The sequence below is a fragment of the Hyperoodon ampullatus genome (genome assembly GCF_949752795.1).
Source record: "Hyperoodon ampullatus genome assembly, chromosome: 2".
In the NCBI taxonomy this organism is placed as follows: domain Eukaryota; kingdom Metazoa; phylum Chordata; class Mammalia; order Artiodactyla; family Ziphiidae; genus Hyperoodon; species Hyperoodon ampullatus.
This window is the reverse complement of record NC_136915.1, coordinates 76,052,151-76,068,985: the sequence shown is the minus strand read 5'-3', so window position 1 is coordinate 76,068,985 and position 16,835 is coordinate 76,052,151. Positions and strand designations below refer to the sequence as shown.

The 16,835-nt window shown below is 37.2% G+C and overlaps 1 protein-coding gene across 1 annotated transcript in view; it reads left to right on the top strand.

Moving 5' to 3' along the window:
• DDAH1 (dimethylarginine dimethylaminohydrolase 1) overlaps window positions 1-16,835 on the top strand; it is a gene marked incomplete at its 3' end in the record, with an annotated part of 149,777 nt that overhangs the window by 101,856 nt on the left and 31,086 nt on the right. Inside the window, exons 2-4 of the mRNA XM_079697919.1 lie at window positions 8,272-8,371; window positions 14,084-14,157; window positions 14,961-15,080. Coding sequence (XP_079554045.1) covers window positions 8,272-8,371; window positions 14,084-14,157; window positions 14,961-15,080 — 294 coding nt within the window. The remainder of the gene's footprint in view (window positions 1-8,271; window positions 8,372-14,083; window positions 14,158-14,960; window positions 15,081-16,835) is intronic.

Genomic DNA, 16,835 nt, shown 5'->3' with positions numbered 1-16,835 from the left:
AGAGTTGCTTGTAGTAGTCTCTTGGGATGCTTTGTATTTCTGCGTTGACTGTTGTAACTTCTCCTTTTTCATTTCTAATTTTATTGATTTGAGTCCTCTCCCTCTTTTTCTTGATGAATCTGGCTAATGGTTGATCAATTTTGTTTATCTTCTCAAAGAACCAGCTTTTAGTTTTATTGATCTTTGCTATTGTTTTCTTCATTTCTATTTCATTTATTTCTGCTCTAATCTTTATGATTCCTTTCCTTCTGCTAACTTTGGGTTTTGTTTGCTGTTCTTTCTCTAGTTCCTTTCGGTATAAGGTTAGATTTTTTTTTGAGATTCTCCTTGTTTCTTGAGGAAGGCTTGTATAGCTATAAACTTCGCTCTTAGAACTTCATTTGCTGCATCCCATAAGTTTTGGATCATCATCTTTTCATTGTCATTTGTCTCTAGGTATTTTTTGATTTCCTCTTTGATTTCTTCAGTGATCTCTTTGTTATTTAGTAACATACTGTTTCGCCTCCATGTCTTTGTGTTTTTTACATTTTTTTCCCCTGTAACTGATTTCTAATCTCATAGCACTGTGGTCAGAAAGGATGCTTGATATGATTTCAATTTTCTTAAATTTACTGAGGCTTGATTTGTGACCCAAGATGTGATCTATCCTGGAGAATGTTCCATGTGCACTTGAGAAGAAAGTGTAATCTGCTGTTTTGGGTTGGAATGTCCTTTAAATATCAATTCAATCTATCTGGTCTATTGTGTCATTTAAAGCTTGGGTTTCCTTATTATTTTCTGTTTGGATGATCTGTCCATTGGTCTAAGTGTGGTGTTCAAGTCCCCCACTATTATTGTGTTACTGTCGATTTCCTCTTTTATAGCTGTTAGCAGTTGCCTTATGTATTGAGGTGCTCCTATGTTGGGTGCATATATATTTATAATTGTTATATCTTCCTCTTGGATTGATCCCTTGATCATTGTATAGTGTCCTCTTTGTCTCTTGTAATAGTGTTCATTTTAAAGTCATTTTTGTCTGATATGAGAATTGCTACCCCCAGCTTTCTTTTGATTTCCATTTGCATGGAATATCTTTTTCCATCCCCTCACTTTCAGTCTGTATGTGTCCCTAGGTTTGAAGTGGGTCTCTTGTAGACAGTATATATATGGGTCTTGTTTTTGTATCCATTCAGCCAGTCTGTGTCTTTTGGTTGGAGCATTTAATCCATTCACGTTTAAGGTAATTATCAATATGTATGTTCCTATTACCATTGTCTTAATTGTTTTGGGTTTATTTTTGTAGGTCCTTTCCTTCTCTTGTGTTTCCCACTTAGAGAAGTTCCTTTAGCATTTGTTGTAGAGCTGGTTTGGTGGTGCCAAATTCTCTTAGCTTTTGCTTGTCTGTAAAGCTTTTGATTTCTCCATCAAATCTGAATGAGATCCTTGCTGGGTAGTGTAATCTTGGTTGTAGGTTTTTCTCTTTCATCACTTTAAGTATATCATGACACTCCCTTCTGACTTGTAGAGTTTCTGCTGAGAAATCAGCTGTTAACCTAATGGGAGTTCCCTTGTACATTATTTGTCGTTTTTCCCTTGCTGCTTTCCATAATTTTCCTTTGTCTTTAATTTTTGCCTATTTGATTACTATATGTCTTGGTGTGTTTCTCCTTGGGTTTATCCTGTTTGGCACTCTCTGCGCTTCCTGGACTTGCGTGGCTATTTCCTTTCCCATGTTAGGGAAATTTTCAACAATAATCTCTTCAAATATTTTCTCAGGTCCTTTCTCTCTCTCTTCTCCTTCTGGGACCCCTGTAATGTGAATGTTGTTCCATTTAATGTTGTCCTAGAGATCTCCTAGGCTGTCTTCATTTCCTTTCATTCTTTTTTCTTTAGTCTGTTCCGCAGCAGTGAATTCCACCATTCTGTGTTCCAGATCACTTATCTGTTCTTCTGCCTCAGTTATTCTGCTATTGATTCCTTCTAGTGTATTTTTCATTTCAGTTATTGTATTGTTCATCTCTGTTTGTTTGTTCTTTAATTCTTCTAGATCTTTGTTAAACATTTCTTGCATCTTCTCGATCTTTGCCTCCATTCTTTTTTTTTTTTTTTTTTTTGCATTATGTGGGCTTCTCACTGCTGTGGCCTCTCCCATTGCGGAGTCCAGGCTCCAGATTCGCAGGCTCAGCACCCATGGCGCACGGTCCCAGCCGCTCAGTGGCATGTGGGATCCTTCCAGACCGGGGCACGAACCCGTGTCCCATGCATCGGTAGGCAGACTCTCAACCACTGCGCCACCAGGGAAGCCCTGCCTCCATTCTTTTTCCAAGGTCTTGGATCATCTTCTTTATCATTATTCTGAATTCTTTTTCTGGAAGGTTGCCTATCTCCACTTCATTTAGTTGTTTTTCTGGGGTTTTATCTTGTTTCTTCATCTAGTACATAGTGCTCTGTCTTTTCATCTTGTCTATCTTTCTGTGAATGTGGTTTTTGTTCCACAGACTGCAGGATTGTAGTTCTTCTTGCTTCTGCTGTCTCCCCTCTGGTGGATGAGTCTGTCTAAGAGGCTTGTGCAAGTTTCCTGATGGGAGGGACTGGTGGTGTGCAGAGCTGGCTGTTGCTTTGGTGGGCAGAGCTCAGTAAAACTTTAATCCGCTTGTCTGCTGATGGGTGGGGCTGTGTTCCCTCCCTGTTGGTTGTTTGGCCTGCGGTGACCCAACACTGGAGCCTACCTGGGCTGTTTGGTGGGGCTAATGGTGGACGCTGGGAGGGCTCATGCCAAGGAGTATTTCCCAGACCTTCTGCTGCCAGTATCCTTGTCCTCACAGTGAGACAGAGCCACCCCCCACCTCTCCAGGAGACCCTCCAACACTAGCAGGTAGGTCTGGTTCAGCCTCCTATGGGGTCACTGCTTCTTGCCCTGGGTCCCAATGAGAACACTACTTTGTGTGTGCCCTCCAAGAGTGGAGTCTCTGTTTCCCCCAGTCCTGTCAAAGTCCTGCAATCAAATCCCACTAGCCTTCAAACTCTGATTCTCTAGGAATTCCTCCTCCTGTTGCTGGACCCCCAGGTTTGGAAGCCTGACGTGGGACTCAGAACCTTCACTCCAGTGGGTGGACTTCTGTGGTATAAGTGTTCTCCAGTTTGTGAGTCACGCACCCAGCAGTTATGGGATTTGAGTTTACTGTGATTGCACCCCTCCTCCCGTCTCATTGTGGCTTCTCCTTTGTCTGTTGCTGTGTGGTATCTTTTTTGGTGAGTTCCAGTGTCTTTCTGTTGATGATTGTTCATCAGTTAGTTGTGATTCTGGTGTTCTCACAAGAGGGAGTGAAGCATGTCCTTCTACTCCACCATTTTGAACCAATCTCCTTGAACTTGAAATGTTGACCAAATGAGAAAATACATGTGAAAGCATGATGTGGACATTAAGTATTGTTACAAAATCAGCCAAATGTACTAGTCCAAGTGACCATAGTGACCAAAGATGTACTGATTAACACAGAACATTAAGGTGGCATAAACAAATGAAAGTTTATGTCTGACCAGGATCAACACAGTGTAATTTCGATGCAAGTTCCAAACCAGATGTGTCATGACATGCTGGAGACATCACATCCGCTTCTTGAGTGGCTTCCTCAGCATTATCCACAAGTCATACTTAACATTAAACAGCCAAACACAGTCAGTGACAAGTTGAGAAAATGAAACCATCTCACTACCAACAAAGCTATGTTGCTGCTTTTCAGCTCTTCAGAGGTAGATCAGAGTATGGATAGGATGACAGGATAATTTTAAAGCTCCTATAATATGATTAGTTAGAAGGGACTCAGAACATCTAAATGGATGGGCATTGAAAACATACTAGTAATAGTGTTGAAAGCACAGCTCCCAACGCAGGGCAGAACTGTGGGTGACTGAGATTTGTCGGCTGTGGACAGGCCAATGCCAAGGGCCTCATTTGCAGTCAGAACATCTGGCATCCCACTGAGCAGAAGCAGCTAAAGGAAAGTGGCTTGGCAAATGGAGGTGCAGGTTCTTAATGGAGCGCAGCACAGAACTGTTCATCAGGCCCCATGAGCACATTCACAGCATCCAAAGGGAAGATGTGAAGCATTCAAAGTGGATGTTGTTGAAAATATGCAGCAAAATCAAATTTGGATAGGGCTAACTGGAAAATATTGGCATCTAAATGAAGAGTATTAAACTAATTATGGTGTATTGCAAACTATTATGGAATATATTCAAGAACTTGCTAATAAAACTGTGAAAGTTTTTTTGTGGGTTTTTTTTTTTTTTTGGTATTTTGTGTTTGGGCGGAATTTTGCAAGAAGAAAAGGAGAGTTGGTATCAAAAGATGTTTCATTTAATGAGGAAAATGGTATGTTTTATTTTTAATTTTAATTTTTTTGAAAGGTAGCCAGAATCCAAAGCACTGAGTTAATTTAGGGAAAATAATAATGATACCAGAAACTACTGGTTTGAACACAATGTGTCAGGTGCTGAACTAGGTGCTTTATGTGTATTAGTTTATTTGTTACTCACATAATCCCCATTAGAGAGAAAACATTATCCCACTTGCAGATTAGGAAGCTTGGGCTCAGAGAAGTTAACTCATCCCAAGTCATGTTGTTAATAAGTGATAGAGCCTGTATTCAAATCCCCAGTTCTCTCCATTCACCATGAGAACCCAAAAGGAGTGAAATGAGAAGGTAGGATGATGATATAAACATGATAGGACAAATGAGGGAAAAGAAATGAGAGCTGTAAAAGAAAGTAAGGAGAGAGTAGAACGGAAAAGGTGAGAAAAGGAGACCAGGCATTGAGAAGGAGAGGGAATTCTTTAGAGAAGCCCAAGTGTAATGTCTTCAGTAACTGTAATCATTCTGTATCATCTTGGCTGATGCTCTTTTGAGTCCTGTGGGACATCTTACCAGACAGGCCCACTTCCCACCTTGTGTATTACCTCCAGAGGGCTATTTCAAAGCAGAGATTATACAAGAAATCTACCATATAACCTGACAACTTCCAGTAGCTGGAAAGAAATCAGATTGGAATGATTTAAATTTAAATGTGTCCTCAGTGTATGTGCTCTGACTTTACACTGGCTTTGCAGAAAAGACTAATTTTAATTCACTAGAAAGCAGATGGGATCTGTCATGGGGTGGTAAAAAACAAGAGACTCATCCAAATGTAAGAGAAAACAACAGCTTTTCTCCTGTGGGTCAATTTCATAGCACAAGTATTTGTCACTGGGTCCACACAAGCTGGTTTTCATCAAAATAACAAAAGTCATATCTAATGTTCATTGAGCAATTATCATGTGCTAAGTGTTTTACATGTATTTAATGTGCAGGAGGAGCCTAGGAAGTTGGTACTATTATGACTAACCACCCATTTTAAAGATGAGAAAACTGAGGCTCAGAAAGTTAACCAACCTAAGTTCACTTGGCTAATAAGTAGCAGAGTTGTGATTTGAACCCCAGGCCCTGGATCATAACACTACGCTATACAGACATTCCCAGGAGTGACTGTGAATGTGTAACCCCAAGAACTCTACATTTTTTAACATTTGTACTCCAGAAAACAAAGAAAGGGGGTGAGGGAAGAAGAAAAGAAAAAGACAATTACCTCAAAAATAGTACCCACTCTAGACATATGGGTTGGAAGCAGCAGGGGTGGCCTGAACCCCCTATGGCCAGGGAAGGAATCTGTAGCAGAGGGTGGGAGGAGAAAAGATGGGGCAAGAAGAAATGGAAGTACAAAGTTTAAAAAAAAAAAAAGAAAAGAAAAAAGAGTGCATGTAGAGTGAAAAGGGAAGGAAGAAGTTCTTGTAAATTTTTTAGAATAGAGTATGAAAATAATATACTTAAGTTTAAATTAAGGTTGTTTCTCTAATTTGCCCTCTTTGTTTCTAATTTCATGGGCTAAAATGACCCATTCAACTCAGCCTTTGGAATTAATAATATTTGTTCTGACAGTTTCTCTCTACCCTGAGTAATGCTAATTTCCACTCTGCAAGATTACTGTCTCAGTGAAAGGTGGGTGTGTTTTTGGCCTTTTTTTTTTTTTTTTTTTTTTCCTCTTGAGGCTTAATTAAGTCAACATTAACCATAGCCATGTAGCCACAGAATGGGCAGTTTCTTGAAGGCTCATGGTTTGGACATTTTCCAGCAAAAATTACCACTTCTATAATTATATTTAGTGTTCTGTTTACCTGAATAGCTGGCTTGTTATGGGACCGTGTGTCAGGGCAACACTGGACCTTGTTTACAGCCGACTTTGCTTCATGGAACCCCTGTGCCAAAGAGTGTGTGGTTCTCAAAGGAGCTGAGCCTCTGGGTTCAGCCTCTCTTGTTTCTTCTTCAGAAATTTCATCGGGGTTAGCATTGCACATCTGATGCCATATGGTCCTTCAATTCTCAAGACTGTTTACTTAATGTTTAAAACATTTTTTAGCTTGCCCATACCCTTAACTCTGAAAGTAATAGTATTACCCGTATTTGTGGTATGGACCTATCCTGATGACTTTGTTTGTATAGATGTGACTGAATTTTTTTTTTTTAAGCACGGCCCTTACACAAAAGCCAGTTTTTTCATGTCAGTGCAGCTGTTTTAACTTTTAAGAAACCGCAAGAATTTTATCCCTAAAACATTAATTTGAAAGACATAGGACCTATAAAGAAGTACAATGTTCCTGAAACTGGTATCTGTTAATCTCCCTACTTCTGTTCTCTTTGAACTCTTAATTAAGAGTTGAATAAAGTTCCTGAGCTATTACATATAAACTTTTCATGTTATTGCTGAATTCCTAGTAATCTCTGAAATGTTAACTTATAACGGAAGCAGTAGCATTCATAATAGAAACAAAAGGTAACAGTAGCTCAGTTCTCATGATTTCTCTAAACTCAATGAATTTTCCATGGACACAGAGGCAGTTGCTGGAAAGAAGCAGTTGTGTGTTTTCCTGGGTTCACTGTAGCCCAATGAGTCATGGTACATATTGTTTTCCTTCTTTTTTATGCTCTAGCAATGATTTCACTTCCTGTTACATAGGAAAACCTATTCTACTGTTTAAAAGAGGTCACTAGATGTATTTATTACTTTAAAACCATTTCATCCATGGAAATAATTTTTTATTGTTCTGAGTCACTCTGGTTTGTGGAATTTTTACACGAGTTCCAGGACAAGGATGAGATGATATATTTATTTTATTTTGCATTCTCTTTAATTTTTTTGACTGCATGAATGTCAGGCTTGCTGTCAAAGTACTTCCATGTTTTTATTACTTTAAAAGTTACTCTGCTATATTTATGTCTCCTAAACTCTTCTTTGACGACTTCACTATGTGTACTGGGCATGCTGTATTTTGGCAGAACTTTTACTTTTCCCAGTGTCATGTGATCTGTTGTTTTTCCCTTAGTCCCTGTTCATGTCTTCTCAATGTAGACCTTTACCATGTTAAAAGTTATACAGACCTTCAGAAATATTTAAATTATTTTGTTGAACTGCTGGAAGGATTTCAAAGGGCATTTGTTATGCCTTACATTTTTTTCTTGTATTAATGTAAACCTTACTACAAGTGTTCCCTAGTTCGGCCCAGGATACCTCTGTGCTTTAGACTGTACCCTGGGATCATAGAAAGATCCCGAAATTCATTTTCAGGTATTCTTTGGTTTGATTACAATTATTGTATTTGTTAATCACCTCTAGAGACCTAGGTTAAATTTAAATAACAGTTCAGATTTACAGAGAAGCCTTAGATGTTCTGACATTTTAGAAAATATTTGAATAGAAAACAGTGACTCTCCAATGGGCTGAGATTTCAAGTTACTGGTTATTGTCATTGATATTCCTTCCACATATTACTCTGTGTGTGCAATTCTGACTGAATGACTGACTTAAGATTTGAAATTAAATCTTCTGTTTTTCTGGGATGGGTAAGAAGGTTGGATGTTCTGCCTCCTGCCTCTCGACTCTTGTGCCCTAATTAGTCACACCTTCAACCGTGTCCTCTAAATAGTCAGACTCTGACAGAACAAAAGGAGTATAATATTGACTTGATGTTAGACTAGAAGGAGACAAAATGGACAATTCCTAATAGATAATTTCTTCTCTTGCAAATGATCATGGCTGGTCCAAACTATACTACACACATTCACAAATTCATTAGGGTGTGCATTGTATATGTGTATGTGTGCACATGGGGGCATAATTCAGTGTTCTGAAGTTTTAGATGATTGGCTTTCTTGTTAGAAAATGGTAGAATATTAATCTGAATGATTTTATTTTCAACAGGTTGACGTGATGAAAGAAGCATTAGAAAAACTTCAGCTCAACATAGTAGAGATGAAAGATGAAAATGCAACCTTAGATGGTGGAGATGTCTTATTCACAGGTAGGGCTGTACTTACTTTTTCATATCTAAAAATATTTCTAATACCTGGCCTATATCCCCTTGTTTAATTATAGTTTATTTTTAATTACCAAAGTAAGAGTAATTTGGAAAATACAGAAAAGCACAAAAGAGAGAAAATTAAAAATGACCTTTCATTCAAAGATAATCATTTCAATATTTGGGTTATTGAATACTTTTTTATTGAATATTAAATTACCTTTAGTACTTTTGTATGCACGTATTTGCATATTTTTACACGTTATCAGTATATACATATCATTTTATAGGTTGTGTCTACTGTGTTCTACAACATTAGTTTATGGGTTGCATAGCTTTGCATTGTGTGACAGTATATCTGGACTGTATTTGAAAGACTCTTAATTCAAGATGTGTCATTTACAAATAACTTTCTTCCCAGATGGCAAGATAGATTTAAATACTTTTCAGTTCAGATTGGCTTGGCTTAATGCCAAATGAATAATAGCAGAACTCAACAAAATGTAAACAGCTGATATTATTATTGATCTAACTGAAATCAGTTTTTATACTGCATATAATATAGCTACTAAAGAAATGGTAATTTTAGCATTTAACCTTTCCAACTCTTTATGATCATATTATTATTGTTTTTGTAAAGTCACATGCTAAAATCTGGGTCACCAGGTTCATTCTAGTTATATTGATAAACAAGACAATAATAATTTTTAATTGATAATGAGAGTTTATTTTCCCCTACTTGTCAAAGAATAAATACCTGTTTCACAGATGTAGGCCTAACAGCAGAGGCTGGTCCCCAGAGATTTGGAAATGTAGACCCATGTGGCCCACTGAAAGCATGGAGCTTCTTGGAAGTCCAATATCTTAGCTGATGTGAATTTTGTATCGAATCCCATGTATATAGACAAAATATAGCCATCTTCATTTTAATATAAAAATGTTTTGTATAACTTACACTTTGAAAAAATTAATGTTCCTGGAGGAGGAGGAGTCTTTATCCTGGGACATTTGCATAGTTCCTTGCTTGGTGTCACATACTTGTGGGTGGGGACTGTGTCACCGAGCCCCAGGGGGCGCCATTTTTATCATAAGTTTGTGGAAAGCCTCCCCTGGAGTTGTGCCCTGCACAACCTGTGCCACCACTGTCACAGGCAATGGACCTGCCTCTGGGGTTTGATGTGCACACCCACTGAGCCATAAGAACACAGAACAAGGGGTCAGAGAGACCTACGCTGCATTCTCAGCTCCAGTTGTGTCCAAGCTGACTCAGGCATTCTTTGAATCTGCCTAGTAAGTTCTGCTTAGAATATTCTTTGTGTCTCCCATTGATAGCACTTTTCATTCTTTTTAGTAGCACAGAACAACAGTCTGTTTCTCTTAGAAAACAGGCTTTTGTGAAAAGCTAGATGTGTTACTCACACTTCCTTACAATAAAATTCTTTTTTACCAGAACATAGCTGTATAATAAATAACTTGCTGTGAGCAGGTACTGATGCTATTTGAAGAATGATTTAAAACAAGCTGTATTCACAGCCGTTTAGTTATCTCAACAGCTGAGCTGAAAAAGATTCCCTAAAATCTTCTCATTGTTTTGGCAAAGTTTAGGAACCTCTTCCATTGGTCAAAGGTCTTTCCACAGCATCTCAAGCCTAATGTTTTTCCCATAACTTCTAATTAGATACTAAGTATTGAGGTTTGCCTTGGACACTATCTGTAAGCTTTGTTTTGGTATTATTCAATACTTAATACCTTAAAAGTATTTTATTGAAAACTGAGCTAGTGTTGTGATATTAGGATCTTTGTCTGCTTGGCTTCTCATTCATACCTAATGTGTGGTCCTACCTTCTATTTCCTACTTCTCGATTTTTTCCCTCCTTTTTTAAAATTGTAGTAAAATATATATAACATAAAATTTGCCATTTTAACCATTTTTCAGTGTACAATTTGAGTGGCATTAATTACATTCACAACATTGTACAAACATCACCACTCAATTTTTAGATTACGCAGTTGAGTAAGAACCAAAACCTGGAGCGCTTCCCATACACTTTGTGTCTTCTTCCTTCTGTAACTCAGAGCTTCATTAATAATTGATCAGGAAATGGACAGAAGGAAAGAGGTTTCCAACTCCAGTTCTGCTGGGAAATCTGTCAGTCAAGCAAGCAACTACTGGTAGAAGTTGTTTCAGTCCTATTTCTCTTAAATAGACAACATCAACTTACCTCTGCTTTCATTTATTTATTTTTGTGAAATATGGAGCATATAAAAAAGATTTATAAAATGTTTATGTACAGTTTAAAGACCAATAGTAAAAATGATCACCTAAGTACCTAACACCTGGCTTAAGAAATAGAACATTGCCAGGACCATGGAAGCCCCACTCCAAAACTTTCTCTCCTCTCAGCTTGAGGTAGCCTGAATTTTGTGTTAATCACTGTCTTGTCTTTCTTTGAGTTTTACCTCAATATATGCATTCCTAAAATTATATGTTGTTTAGTTTTGCTTTTCTTATGGCTTCTATAATTAGGGTGATACTGTATGAACTCTTGTGTGATATTTCTGCCGTTGATCTAACTTGATCCATGTAGCTGGAGTTCATTCATTTTCACTGCTGTGTGGAATTCCATGGTAAGAATACCGAACGATGTATTTATTCATTTTACTGTTGATGTATGTTTGAGTGCTTTTCAGTTTTTGTCTACTATCTTCAATGCTGCTGTGTACAGTCTTGTGTGTGCCTCTTGGGGACATGTATAAGAGTTTCTCTAAAGTAAACATCTAGAAATGGAATTTCAGATGATGAACTCTTATTCTGATTCAATGATTATGTGATTTTTTAATTTAATCTATTGATGTGGTTAAGTACATTAATTGATTTTCTGATATCAATGGTCAAAGTTTACATCCCTGGGATGAAATCAAACTTGGTCAAGATATATTCTCTTTTTATTAGTGTTGTATTTAGTTTGTATTTAATTGTTTAATTATCTAAACAATTAGATAATTATTTAAGATTTTGTTTCTGTGGCCTATAATTTTTCTTTTTTGTTATCCTTGTCTGGCTTTGGTTGAAGTTATGTTAACCTCATATGAAATGTATTAGGGAATATTTCCTATGTTTCTGTTCTCTAAAATCAGTACAACTTTAATTGTACATTCCTTGAACTTTGGTAGAACTTACCTATAAACAGGCCCTGTGGACCTTGTGCTTTCTTTGTGGGGAGATTTTAAACCAGTTCTGTTTCTGTAATGATTAAATGACTATTGAGGTTTTTCTGAGCCAGTTTTGGTGAGTTTTGTTTTCTGAGACTTTATTTATTTTATCTAAGTTTTTTAGATGTTGGCTATAAAGTTATTCATATTCTCTTAATATATGTTTTAAGTTTCATGACAACTACAGCTATGTCCCCTTTTCATTCATAATGTTTATTTGTGCCTTCTATTTCTATTGCCTTCTATTGCCAGAGATCTGTCAATTTTATTAATCTTTTCAAAGAACCAACTTTGGGCTTTATTGGACCCTCTCTCTTATATGTTTCCTTTTCTCTTCCTGTTTCTACCTGTATTTCCTTCCTTCAAATTCCTTTGTTTTTACTGTTCTTTTTTCCTTGAATTTCAAGGTGGAATTTTGTCTCTTTAATTTTCAACCTTTCTTCTTCTTAAAGTAAGCATTTAAGGCTGTAAAGTTTTTCAAGTACAGCTTTAGCTGAATCCTTTGTGTTTTGATATGAATATTTTTGTTATCATTAATTCCAAATATTTTCTGATTTCCATTATGATTTATTCTTTGGCTTATTAGTGGATAATGATGTTTTTTAAAAAACGGAGTAGTCCTATCCAAAAAAAAAAAAAAATTCAACAAGAATCTAAAGAAGCATCTACATAGACTATTAGTTTGCCAAAAAATGCAAAGGATAAAGGAACAATTTAATGTTAGATGGTACACAAGGAAGCAATCAACCAAATCCAGACTGTAGGAAAGTCAGTAGGACAAATGACCTGATATCTCCTATGAAAGAATGAGGTAAGGAAGGAAAAAAAAAAAAAAGAGGGTGAATTGGTATAGAAGAAAATGACATAAGAGACATAACACCAAAAAAAATCCTTTTTAATATTTTGATTCCAGTACTTCAGTTGTTTTTATCAGGAAAGCCATTTAAGGGATATAGCCCACCATACTGCTAGAAACAGAAGTCCAACTTAAACTTACTTTTTAAAGAGATAAGCAGTTTGCGTTTCTTTGTACGTTCCTATCTCATCTTAGTCTTTTAAAATCGAAATAATGTGTAAATGCATTTAAATTTGCTTAATGCATTAAATATTTTTCTTAAAAATGTAAATCTAATTTATAAATCTATATTTATCTTAAGAGAATTAAGGAAATTTGATTTTTTTTAAATTTCAACTGACTTTTTAAATAAAGTGAGTAATACTTTTGTTAAGTAAAGGATCTTTCTCTTACTTAAGTTTTGATTTGTATGTAGTGAGTTTTCTTAAGGGACAACACAATCATACCATTACCGAAAACACTGTCAACATGCCGTCAACAATTCCTGTGTCTGCTAACAGCATAAGCCAATGGAATTTATCATAACATCATTTGACCTATGTCTTTTACCCCTTTTATAAGGACACCACCAAGATGAAAGTCGTAATAGCTATAAAGTCTATCAAGAAATTCTTTCTACATGGCTACACTTCTTGTACTTGTTCTGAGGCAAAATATATACTGATTTCTCTTGGAATTTTTTTCCACATTTCATGTCAAATTCTTTTCCAAAGAATTAAGGGAGGATAAGAATTCCTACATTTATGTATTGCCTAACTCTATCTACTATAATTGTTTTTTTGCCTGTAACTAGGAGACCATTTTTACTTAATGTTTTGCCTTCTGAGAAGAAAAATTGTAGAATTTCAGAAAAGCCAAATAAGTAGAAAGTTTCATTCTTCTAAACTTCAGTGCTTTGTAGATAGGCACTGTGTACATCAACCTTTGATGGTTGATTTGAAATAAATGGGTGTATTGTTTTAAAAACAGCTGTTAGAGTTCAGACCTGAAGACCAGTCAGCACTAAACTCACTTTACCCAGATGGTTTCTTCAGCCCTTACATCAACATTATAGAAAAAGGTATTTGAGCTGATCAAGACTGTCTAGTATTGTTCTTTTAGGGAAAAAAAGGAAGCTCTGCTAACTTGTCATTGCTATTGCTTAATTTCTGATTACAGGTTATTAATGTGTTTAATTCTATGGTTTCCTAAATAAAAGCTTTATTCTCTTATTGTGGTAAAATATACATAACATAAAATTTACCATTTAACCACTTTTAAATGTACAGTTCAGGGTTATTAACTACATTCACGTTGTGCAACTATCACCACCATCCATCTCCAGCACTTTTCTCCCTTCCCAAAATGAAATGTCATACCCATTAAACACTGACTCCCCATTTCCCCCCTCCCTCCTCCCCTGCATCAGCCCCTGGCAATCACCATTCTACTTTCTGCCTCTATGAATTTGAAAAAGTTTATTTTTAAAGGCAATAATTTGAAAGCAGATTTGTGTAAAGAGAGCAGGGATCAGAGTACAATTGGAGCTGCCCTCTACAGTAGGAAAGAACTGTGTGATGCTTTAAGGTCTCCATTTATAGATAGAGAAATCGTACGCCATCTCTGTGGTACCACCCACTGACTGTGTTCCCTGACATTTATTACAGGCAGAGAGTTTTTTGTAGGCCTTTCCAAAAGGACAAATCAACGAGGTGCTGAAATCTTGGCTGATACTTTTAAGGTAGGTAAAGGATAATTTATGCCTGGCACAGAGTAACTACCTAATAAATATTCATAGACCCATTGAATCAATATGTCATGAATAATGGTATTTTTATGTCACAGGCTTTGAAAAATAATTCCTAATATTTGTATGCTTGCTAGAAGTTTTAGAAGCTAGAACTTAATAAATAGGCTTCATGGGACTCCCACAGCAGCAACAGACAAAGTTATCATGGACATCTGTTTTCTCCCAGTGTATAATCATACAACCATCTGGCAGATGTTTCTGGCACAATCAATAACTTAAAAAAAAAATCTGGAGTCCCAATTGCCTCTAACATGAAATGTGGATTTTTCAGATTGGAATCAAAGATCACCTGTACTTGGGTGCCTACTGTGTGCTGGAAACTCTGCTAGGCATTGCACATACATCCTCCCAAGGTCCCTTTACTCTATTGATCATTAGCAGATTGGCTCACCAGACTGCTTAGGAAGGGATGTAATCCCCAAAAAGCTCTGTTCCCCATGACGATGTGAGGCTCTTGTTTACACAGGATATTCATCCTTCCAGAGTAGCCCACTACATAGGTCAGCCAGTGAAGCTGTTGACACAGTCACACATCAGGAAGGGGGCTCTGCACTTTCTTTTTAGAAGCGATCTTCATTTAACTGGCAATACCCAAACTTGTGGGTCCCAGTTTTCCTTCCAGATGTTCAGGGACCCTGGCAGCCTCCAGAAGAGCAAGAATGTTTTGAGCAGATTTGAATGTGTTTTAGAATTATTCTGAAATGACAAACTACTTGTTTCTATTATATGCATAGGACTATGCGGTCTCCACAGTCCCAGTGGTCGAAGCTTTGCACTTGAAGAGTTTCTGCAGCATGGCTGGGCCTAACCTAATCGCAATTGGATCCAGTGAATCTGCACAGAAGGCTCTCAAGGTAAATATAAAACTTTGCTCTTTCTAAATGCAGTAGGTGGTGCCTGCCGCATGGTTTTTCTAATTCTGTCTACTGGGTGGACAGCAAGCAAGGGTGGCAGGGAGAGGACAGGCTGGTACTTGAGCTTTCTGTGATGTACATTGTCATGACCGCACATTTATCAGGAACTGGGAACACCTAATAAGTACTCTTCCTGGGAAGTACACTTATAGGAGGAGTTCTTCACTGGTGAACCATTCTTACTTACACACCAGGTTTCCTGGAAAGGCCATGATTCCGAAAAATAAATGCCAAACTCATCACAGTTATCTCTTCTGGGGAAAAGAAAGGCATCTCACCAGTAGAGCTCTTTGTAATGTTTTATCTAAGTCAGGTAATTGGTACACATTGGATCATTACATTATTCTTATCCTTTCTGAACTATTTCAAAATAATCTTTTAGAAAGACATGATTCAGAAGTACCTAAAAATCTTAACTTCTTCATTTGCATTGGAATACTTAAATTTTAGGAAAGGAAATTTTCTTATTTCACAGATAGGAAAGGAAAGTCCAGAAAAATTACAACTTGCCTTGGGTCACATAGCTAGATTGAGAGTGGAAGTCACTGATAGTGAAGAAGACCTTCCATCGTTACAGTGCTTTACAGTCCAAAGGCACATTTCATCTCTGTAACTAACAACTGGGAGATTATCTGGATGCTTCATAAGGGCAAAAAGCATGTCTGTTTTGCTCACCATGTGCGCCTTTGTGCTTGGCCCATGGTGGTCCTTAAATAAAGAGAATGATGTATAAATGAATGCGGGAGGTGGTTTTATCTCTATTTTGCAGTTAAGAACTAGATCAAGTGGCTCGCCCCAGATCGCAAGGCTAATACTAAATGGTGGGCTGGGACTACTTTTTGCCCCCTCCTCTCAGGTGGTCCTGCACTACACATGACTTATTAGAGGGCCAAGACAGTAACTCTTCTTAGGCAAAGGGAGGAAGTCTGTGTGCCCCAAGGTATACAATTTATTTGTTTGCCCTATCAGGTCTTTACTCTTCTGCCTCAGTGCTAGACTTGGTATGCTTTGTCTGGGAAGCAATCATTGCCTCCCACTTGCTGACTTTCCCCTTTGCATTATCTGCAACTTCTTCAGTCAGCTCACTTGGCCTTTCTTCCTTTTCTCAAACTGTATCTCTGATTGTATTTCTAGGACCTTTAACAATTGTTGTTGAACAATCTACCTCAGAATTTGAATTTGGGCCTTTTTCTGTTGCCTTTAGAGAATGTCTTTTGTTCTGTTTCAGCTGGAAGTCTATGTCAACTTTCTGCATATAAAAAAAAAATGGTGTCTTGAAGGAAAACATCTGATGAATGGTGTTACTTAGAGGATCTAGAAAGATTATATTTCTCCTCAGGGACTAGCTATGGTTTCCCTCCATGGCAGCTGGGTTGGTCTGCACATGTCTGAAATTGATTACAAGAGAAGGAAAAGGCTGAAGTTGGTCTGTACTGTGTCTTTGTATGAATTAGCAGAAAGAACCTCTCTGGGTAGACAAACTAGAAAAAGTAGCCCCATCTGCCATTTTGGGTAAACTAGGTCCCTAACTCAAATAGCTTGGTCTCTAACCAATAGGTCCCTAATACAAATTGGTCCCCAACTTAAATAATCTGGAGAAACTAACATATAACAAACTAAGAGATAATACAATATGGTTAACTAGCACTTATGAAATAGCCCTAACTATTATTCAGAGGAGAAGAGGAAACTCTT